The following is an 8,399-nucleotide window of genomic DNA, read 5'->3' as shown; positions in this document are numbered from 1 at the left end:
TCCTCTCCACCCCTGACACCAGCTCCGTCCTCGTCCTCTTGCTGCCTGGACCATCATCCCAGCCTCCTCCTGGGCCTCTTTCCTGTCATCTCTGCCCTTCGCATGGGTTCCAGAGGACTGGTTCTTCCACCCACTGCTGACTGTGTTGCTCCTCTGCTCGAACTCCTCCGCAGCTCTCCATCACCCTCAGGACAGAGGCAGAGTTCCTCAGCCCAGCCTGGCACTCAAGGCCCTCTTTGAGGTCACCAACCACCCTCTCCCTGGCCTCAAGTCTGGCCACCTCACAAGCTCTGCCACCCAGAGCTTCCCAGCCCCAGTAACTCCTCTCCTCCTCCAGGCCTTTGCTCAAATACCTCTCCCTCGGAGAAGCCCTTCTAACGCCTCTCCTTCTCCAGGCCTTTGCTCAAATTCCTCCCCCTTGGAGAAGCCCTTCTGCCCCCAAACCAGACCACATCTTCTCAGTTCCCCTGACAGCTCCTTGGACTTCTCCACTGATGCATTCATCATAAATTATAACGATATAGATCATATTTAAATGATATATAATATTAAATATATCATATTTTAAATATATAATTGTATATATTTAACAATAGCAGTAGCCCACACTTACATAGTATTTTTTCTGTGTTACACATTATTCTAAACATCTGCCTCGCCAATTCATTTGCTCTTCACCATAACCCCATGAAGTGAGTATTGTTATGTTTCTCGTTTTACGGATGGAGAAACTGAGGCCCAGAGAGGTGAAGTCACTTGCCCCAGGTCACAGAGTCAGGATTCAAACCCAGTCGGTCTGGCTCCTGACAAATTCGAATTTGGTAGTTGTGCCCTTGTGTGTAGTTGGCTGTTGGGTGGTCTGACACTGAGCGCGGGGGCTTGAGAATGTCTAAACCTACATCACCAAGGTGCCCATGGAGCCCACCCAGGGGGGTCCACAGGAGGGCAAGGAGAGGGTCTGGCTCTCTACGGAGTTCCTAGTCCCCGTCCGCCTTTCGCAGGGCAGGACCCGGCAGTGCAAGGCGGGCGTAGAGGGGTGAGGGCCTGCCCTGGGCGATGGGGGTGGAGCCGCCATGGAGGGCGGGGCTACAGGATGAAGGGGCGTGGCCAGAGACGGAGGCTGCGCCGGATCCCACGTTCCACTCACCGAGGTTGGGGGTCTTCACGGTGTTGTAGAGGTTCTTGGGCGTCCTAGGGGGCATGCTGTCGGAACCGCCGATCCCCGGGGTCAGGGAGCTGCTTCGGGCCCGGTCCGGGCGGGTCCCAGGCCCCGCCTGATGTCTCAGAATGTCCACCAGAGCTCTAAAGGTGGCAGAGAGGTGGTCAGCGGCCTGGGGGCTGAGGGTGGCAGGGGAACCGGGAAGGCCCAGGCTTCTTTCCGCTCCCTGCTCTCGCCCTTGGGAAATCTGTCACTCAGCCTGCTTTTTTCGCCATTGGCCACGCCCCTTTCTCGTTGGCCACGCCCCCTAGGATGACCCCCTTTCTCGGCCCACACTTCCTGCTTGAAGCGCTGCTGCCTTAACTCGTGTGGAACCCACCGCTTCTGTGGTCCCTCTCACTTCCCTGTGGGCTCGCCCCACCCTGAATCTGGGACCCCATTCCCGTTCCTTTTGCAGCCTTCCCCATGGCAACAAAGGGTGCTCCATTTACCCAGTGATGCGGACCTCAAACATTAAATCACCTTGACTCTTCTTTCCCCCACCTTCATACCTTTCAGCAATCCTACGGATCGAACCTCCAAAACATATCCCAAATCAGACCACTACTCACCACCTCTGCACTCTCTCACCTGGATCATTGCAACAGCCCCCTCACGGGTCTCCCCACTCCCACCCTAGCCCCGTACAATCCAGTCTCACGCGCAGCCCGCATAATTTTAAAAATGGACAGATGGCATCATGCCCGAGCTCAGGACCCTGCAGTGGCCCCATCACACTTAGGATAAACCCGGGCGGGCCCGCCTGCTTCTCCTCACCTCCTGCTGCCCACCGCCGCCAGCTGCACGGGCGCTTCCCTGCCCTGCAGGCCACCGAGGGCCTTTGCACGCGGTTCCCCTGCCCAAAACCTCTCGCCCACAGATCTCTGCGTGGTTCGCTCCCTCCCTTCGGGTCTCCGTTCAGAGGCCTTTTCGGATCACTTCCTCTAACCCAGCGCCCTCTCTCTCAACACTTTCCGCTGATTTTCTTCACAGCAGTCATCTAAAATTATACTGCACATGCATTCGCCTGCTTACGGACTGGGCCACTGATAGTTAGTGAGCGCTTACGGTGTGCCAGGACTCTGCACGAATCAACTCAGTTAATTACAATCTGAATAGGTGGGGACGATGATTAGTCTCATTGTGCGGACAGGAAACTGAGGAACAGAGAGGTTAAGCAACTTGTCCACTGTCACACAGCCTGTAGGCTGTGAACTTGGATTTGGAAGTCAGGCTTTTCCACCAGGGCAGAGACCTTGTTTTGTTCACTGGTGTATCCCCAATTCCTGGCCCACAGAAGGTGCTCAAGAAATATGTGTTGAATGAATGAGTCTGAGCTTCTCCCGCTCCCTGCATCACTCCGCAACAGCCGGGTCGGCTCTGGCGCGACTTTCTCAGCCCCTGCCCAGCTTCAGCTACGCCGGCGGCCGCCACCTGGGTCTCTGACCACGCCCTATCCCTGCAGCCCCTCCTGCTCGGATGGCTCCACCTCCCTTGCTGGGCCCCGCCCTAGGCTCGCAGTCCTCCCGCCCGAGAGCACACGCACCTGGGCACGTTGATCTCCCGGTGCGCCCGGGGCGCACGGGACGCCTTGCTGAAGGCCACTTTGGCGCCGACGCCCACGGCCAGGGCGAAGCTGATGACCCCGCACACGACGTAGGCTGTGCTGCCCCCGGGGCCCTCGCCCCCGCGGCCCCCGGCACCCCCAGTCCGGCCCCCTTCCAACCACCCGGCCTGGCCGGGCCCTGGCCCCCCGCCCGCACCCCCAGCGCCCCCGGCGCCCCCAGCTAGCGGCGGCGGCGTGGTGGCCCAGCGCGGCGTGTCGTAGTTGGAGCAGGAGGCCTGCGCCAGGCGCATGTGACGGTGCTCGCAGCAGAAGCGGTAGTGGCAGGTGCCGCAGCAGAAGCGGTAGGAGCCGGTGCTGCAGTTGAAGGTGGCGTCGTACTGGCCCATGACATCGTAGTAGCCGTGGCAGAGCTCGGCGGGAGGGGGCGCCCGGGCCGCCGCGCCCGCCCCTCCCGCGGGGCCGGTCCTGGTGCCGTTGGCGCCTGGGCTCGCCGCGCCCCCGCCGCCCGTCAGCGCCCCGGTCAGGCGCCGCAGGTGCGCCAGCAGGGCGGGCAGCGGGCCCGCGGGCTCGGTGCTCGTGGCGTTGGACGGGCGCGCCCCGGCCTGGCCGGCGCTAGAGGCCAGGAGTACGAGGAGCAGGAGGGCCGGCATGGGGCTTGCAGGGGGTCGCACCGGGCCGCCAGGCTGCGGGGAGAACGAGAGCAGAGGTTGGAGCGCTGGGCGGGAGAGAGACGGTCAGAGGGTGAGAAACATGGAGGATGGGTGGGCAGAGAGGCTGGGGAGGGCGGGCGAGGGGCGGCAGAGGGTGGGGAGCAACAGGCGCCAGGAGGCAGGAAGGGCGGAGGGAGCTGAGCTGCGTGGGCCCAAGTTGGCCTCCCCACGCGCGGTGGGCGACGATGGGAGGGCAATGGAAAAGCGCCCGGGCACGGCTGGGGGAGAGAAATGAGCATGGGCGGACAGAACCGGGATCAGGCGAGAGATGAATGCGGGAGAAGCGATTGGGAGGGTCGACAGACACCAGAGGGGTGTGCAGACATTAGGACGAGAAGGGAGGCGAGGCGCGATGGAAGGAAAAGAAACGGGGGCGGCGAAGAGGAGAGGGCAGGGGAGGCAGCTGGAGGGAGGCGCGGGGAGTGGGGGGGAGGGTGGCGAGGGGAGTGGGGACCGCGGAGGGAGGGAAGGAAGGGAGACAGATGAGGGGTGGGTGGGAAAGGAGGAGTCAGGGAGACGGGGAAGGAGGGAGAAAAGAAGGGGAGGAGGAGGAGGGGGAGGAGAGGGAGGGAGGAGGAGAGAGAGAAGTTGAGAATTTGAGTTTATAGACCAGGCAAGTGGGAAGAGGCAGTGCACGGTTTTTCAACACTGACATTCGGGGACCGATGCTGCTTTGTGGTGAGAGCCTGTCCTGAGCACTGTAGGATGTTTAGCAGCGCCCTCTCGATGCCAGGAGCACCACATTCCCCTGAGTTGTGACAATGTAAGATGTTTCCAGGCATTGCCAAATGTTCCCCTGGTGGGAGGAGGCCACAGCTGCCCCCGTGGAGAACCACTGACTTACACCCATATGGTCCTCAGTGCCCCGCAATGCCAATTTCTCTCCTTTATTTAGATCTGATAATCAAGGGATCTTAGGTGCTCTCTCTCTCTCTCTCTCTCTCTCCCCCCGACATGCACATGCACACACACCACTCTTATGGCGTCGGGTTTGAAGTGTCTCTGTCCATAGCTGAACCACAACCACAGCAGGGTGTTTCATCTCCCGACTGGACCTCCTGCAGCTGCCAGACACTGACAGGCTCTTATCTAAGCTCCCTGTGCCCCAGTTCCCCCATCTGTAAAATGGGGATAAGGATGGTTATCTCTGAGTGGTCAGGAGGATGAACTGAGGAAATATGTGTAAAGAGCTTAGAACAGTGCCTGGCATATTGCAGGTGAAATATGAAAGTGTTTGCTGCTGCTGCTAACTATTTCAGAAGGGAGATACAGGCTGAGAAAGGGTCGTCCGGGTGCGGTGGCTCACGCCTGTAAATCCCAGCACTCCGGGAGGCCAAGGTGGGCAAATCGCTCAAGCAGGAGACCAGCCAGCCTCGCCAACACAGCAAAACCCTGTCTTTACAAAAAAAACAGAAAACAAAAAACTACAAAAATTAGCCGGGCGTGGTGGTGCGCACCTATAGTCCCAGGCACTCAGGAGGCTGAGGTGGGAGGATAACTCGGGCCCCAGAGATCAAGGCTGCAGGGAGCTGTGATTTCACCACCGCACTCCAGCCTGGGTTGACAGAGTGAGGCCCTGTCTCAAAAGAGAGAGAAAAGGTGATGGAGAAGAGAGGCGGGAGTTGGCGGTGGGCAGGTCTTCCAGCTGTTTCTATGGCAACAGTCCAGCCAAGTCCCAGACACGCCCACCCCCGTGGACCTAGAGGGACGATAGGGGTGGCAAGGATGCCTGGCCTCGGGTTCCGGGAGAAGGAAATCTCTGAGCTCTACCTGCAGGAGGAACCCCCCAGGGGTCTGGGGTGACTGCCCACGGAGTCTTACGTTTCCTCTCTGCAAGAACCTGATCTGAACAGCCCCTGCCCTGAGCGAGCTGCCGGGAGGCTACCATAGAGCTTCCCAGGAGCCGGCATGATGCGCGGGATGTGCATTCGTTCTGCAAATCTTCATTCAATAAATGTCTCCTGAGCAGCCTCCCTGGGCTGAGGATGCAGCAGTGAATAAGCCCACAGGGTTCCTGCCTTTACGGGGGTTTACGTGCTAGTGAGGGGGGACAGTCAGCAGATGGACGCAAATGAATGGGACACACGTTGACGCCAATTGTGAAGAAATAAAAAGGAATGATGAAGGAAGCCGTGAAGAAATGCAAGCAGCATAAAGGGATGGAGGGGGTGGATGGGATTGAGTCAATAAATATCACTCGGTGTTATTTTCTATTATATGCCTCTTTCCATCGTGTGTGTGTCAAGGGACCACACCACTGTCAACAACATTGCTGCTGGTGGGGATGGGCAGAGGGTTGGAAGGTGAACCTTCCAGAGCCTCAGTGAGCTCCATCACCCTCCTGCATGGGGCCTCACCTTTCCTTTTCAGCTCCAGCTTGGACCCCTCCCCTGACTCGGTGCTAGAATACCCCACTGCCCACTGGACACTTCCTCGTGGGTGTTTAATGGGAGTCTTAGAAGTGGCTTGACCCCACACTGTGGAAGAGAGTTTGGCAGTTCCTTAAAAAGTTAACTAGAATTGGGCCAGGGGCAGTGGCTCACGCCTGTAATCCCAGCACTTTGGGAGGCCGAGGTGGGTGGATCACTTGCGGTCAGGAGTTCGCGACCAGCCTGGCCAGTATGACGAAACCCCGTCTCTACTAAAAATACAAAAATAATTAGCCGGGCATGGTGGCGTGCGCCTGTAGTCCCAGCTACTCAGGAGGCTGAAGCAGGAGAATCGCTTGAACTCCGGAAGTGGAGGTTGCAGTGAGCCAAGATTATGCCATTGCACTCACTGCGCTCCAGCCTGGGCAACAGAGTGAGACGCCGTCTCAAAAAAAAAAAAAAAAAAAAAGTTAACTTGAATTACCATGCACTTCCACTCTGCAGTGTCTACCCCAAAGAATTCAAAACATGTGTCCACACAAAAACTTATCTTTGACTGTTCATAACAGCACCTTGCACAACAGCCAAACACTGGAAACAGTGCAATCACCCATTATAGAGGAACGGACAAACCAACGATGGCCTACCCATGCCACAGAATATTACTCAACCATGACAGGTACCAAGGGCTGAGATACAAGCCACAGCATGCACGAACCTTGAAGACATGATGTTCAGTGGAAAAGTCCAGCCATAAAGCTCACGTAGGGTACGATTTCATTAATATGAACTATCACAATAGTCAAATCCACAGACTGAAAGCCGATGAATAATTGCCCAGAGCTGGGGACAGGGGGATGGGGAGTGACCGCTAAAGAGTGGGCAGGCTTCCTCGTGTGGCGAGGAAAATGCCCTGGAACTCGATAGTGGTGATGGCTCCACAACCTCATGGATACGCTAGTGCCACCGAATCAAACACTTTGAGAATGGTTAAATGGTGTATTTCCCCACAATTAAAAAGCTAACAGGGACGGTCATGGTTGCTCATGCCTGTAATCCCAGCACTTTGGGCCGAGGCAAGTGGATCACTTGAGGTCAGGAGTCCAAGACCAGCCTGGCAAACATGGTGAAACCCTGTCACTACTAAAAATACAAAAATGAGCCCAGTGCAGTGGCGGGCCCCTTTAATTCCAGCTACTCAGGAAGCTGAGGCAGGAGAATCGCTTGAACCCCGGAGGCTCAGGTTGCAGTGAGCTGAGATCACACCGCTGCACTCCAGCCAGGGTGACAGAGTGAGACTCCTTCTCAAAAACAAACAAAAAAAAGGAAACAGGTCAAATGGCATCAACCACTCCCCTGTCCACATTCTGGTTTCCTGTCACACCTGGAATAAAACCCCAACTCTGCCAGTAGCTCCTCTCATCCTTTCCTTTTCCCTTCATACCTTCCAAGTTCATGCTCAAGACGCTCCACCTTCCTGCCTGTGCACCTGCTGTTTCTTTCGTCTGGGAGCACCTTCCCTTCCACAGATCCTGCTCTGACCTGCCTCCTTTCTCCCTTCCTTCAGGGTGTCCCTGGCATGTCATTTCAGCCAGCCTCCCTGTCCTAGCAGTAACAGCAGCCCCAGACATGCTCCCAATTCCTCACTTGCTTTGCAACTTTCATAGCTGTCATCTCTGCTGGCCACATATATGTGTATTGACACACTCATTTCAGATGAGGATGCTGAGGTTCCAAGAGGTCACATCATTTGCCTGAGACCCAAGGTGCCCAAAGAGTGGGGCTGGGCTTTGAACTCAGGTCTCTGAGCACTGTACAGCATGGATGCCTTTGTCCCCCACACAGAGACACATCCCTTCCAGAAGTGGCACATGCATGCAGCACTGCAGAATCCTTCATTCATTGAGGGCTGCCATGTAGGGTTGGGCAGGTCGTGCACTGCACAAGGGGGTCTTGGCTGAGAGGCTGAAATCCTGCTGGGCTCTCCTCCCCAGGGCGTGTGCTAGCGGGGCTGCATCCATTTGGGGTAAGGAGTGCCCCTTTCAAGCTCACACAAGGGTGCCATCTGCCTGCCAAACCACAGACCTGGGAGAGCTGATTGGGCAAGGTGGGGGGTGCCTTTGTCTCATCTGCACAGCGGCTGCTGTATGGGCTGGCAGTTCTGTTCACTCCGCATTCTGTGCCAAGCCTCCGCCAGGCTCCATGGACACTACTTCTCCCTCTGCTGACAGAGTCCCACTGGCTCCTCCAACTGCACGCACGTGGTGCACACACCCAGGGAGACACAGCTCCAGGCCATTGACAACTCCAGCAGGGGGATAGGGAGGGAGAGCAGGAGCAGTGGCGCACCTCCCCTCAAACTCAGCGATACACGCAGACACACCACACACAGACCACACACACAAACCACACACACCACACATACACACACACCACACACAGACCACACACACACCACACACACACACCACACACAGACCATACACACACACCACACCGCACACCACACACACACACCACACACCACACACACACCACACACACACCACACACAC

The 8,399-nt window shown here is 57.2% G+C and overlaps 1 protein-coding gene across 3 annotated transcripts; it reads right to left on the bottom strand.

Annotated features, from left to right (window-relative positions):
- Positions 1–608: 608 nt before the first annotated feature.
- On the bottom strand, positions 609–8,301 carry LOC116479197 (protein shisa-7). 3 transcript variants are annotated; one of them, XM_032171153.2, is made up of 4 exons: positions 7,289–8,301; positions 4,448–5,051; positions 2,745–3,448; positions 609–1,302 (listed from the first exon to the last, which is right to left on the bottom strand). In XM_032171153.2, the coding sequence occupies exons 3-4, from the start codon at positions 3,413–3,415 to the stop codon at positions 978–980; spliced, it is 996 nt and encodes a 331-aa protein (XP_032027044.1). In that variant the 5' UTR covers positions 3,416–3,448; positions 4,448–5,051; positions 7,289–8,301; the 3' UTR covers positions 609–977. The 3 variants fall into 3 exon arrangements, with proteins under 3 accessions (XP_032027044.1, XP_058281962.1, XP_032027045.1); XM_058425979.1 differs by having other exon boundaries at positions 7,930–8,301; XM_032171154.2 differs by lacking the exon at positions 7,289–8,301 and having other exon boundaries at positions 4,933–6,150.
- Between the last annotated feature and the right edge of the window lie 98 nt (positions 8,302–8,399).

Source organism: Hylobates moloch, unplaced genomic scaffold, assembly GCF_009828535.3.
Source record: "Hylobates moloch isolate HMO894 unplaced genomic scaffold, HMol_V3 SCAFFOLD_12, whole genome shotgun sequence".
NCBI classification, from domain to species: domain Eukaryota; kingdom Metazoa; phylum Chordata; class Mammalia; order Primates; family Hylobatidae; genus Hylobates; species Hylobates moloch.
The sequence above is the reverse complement of the archived record's forward strand: the minus strand, read 5'-3'. Positions and strand labels throughout refer to the sequence as shown.

Excerpts from the sequence above, each read along its gene's own strand:
- LOC116479197 (XM_032171153.2), bottom strand. The coding sequence starts at position 3,415 with ATGCCGGCCCTCCTGCTCCTCGTACTCCTGGCCTCTAGCGCCGGCCAG. Across the intron at positions 1,303-2,744 it reads CGGGAGATCAACGTGCCCAG|AGCTCTGGTGGACATTCTGA; the intron begins GTGCGTGTGCTC and ends TGCCACCTTTAG.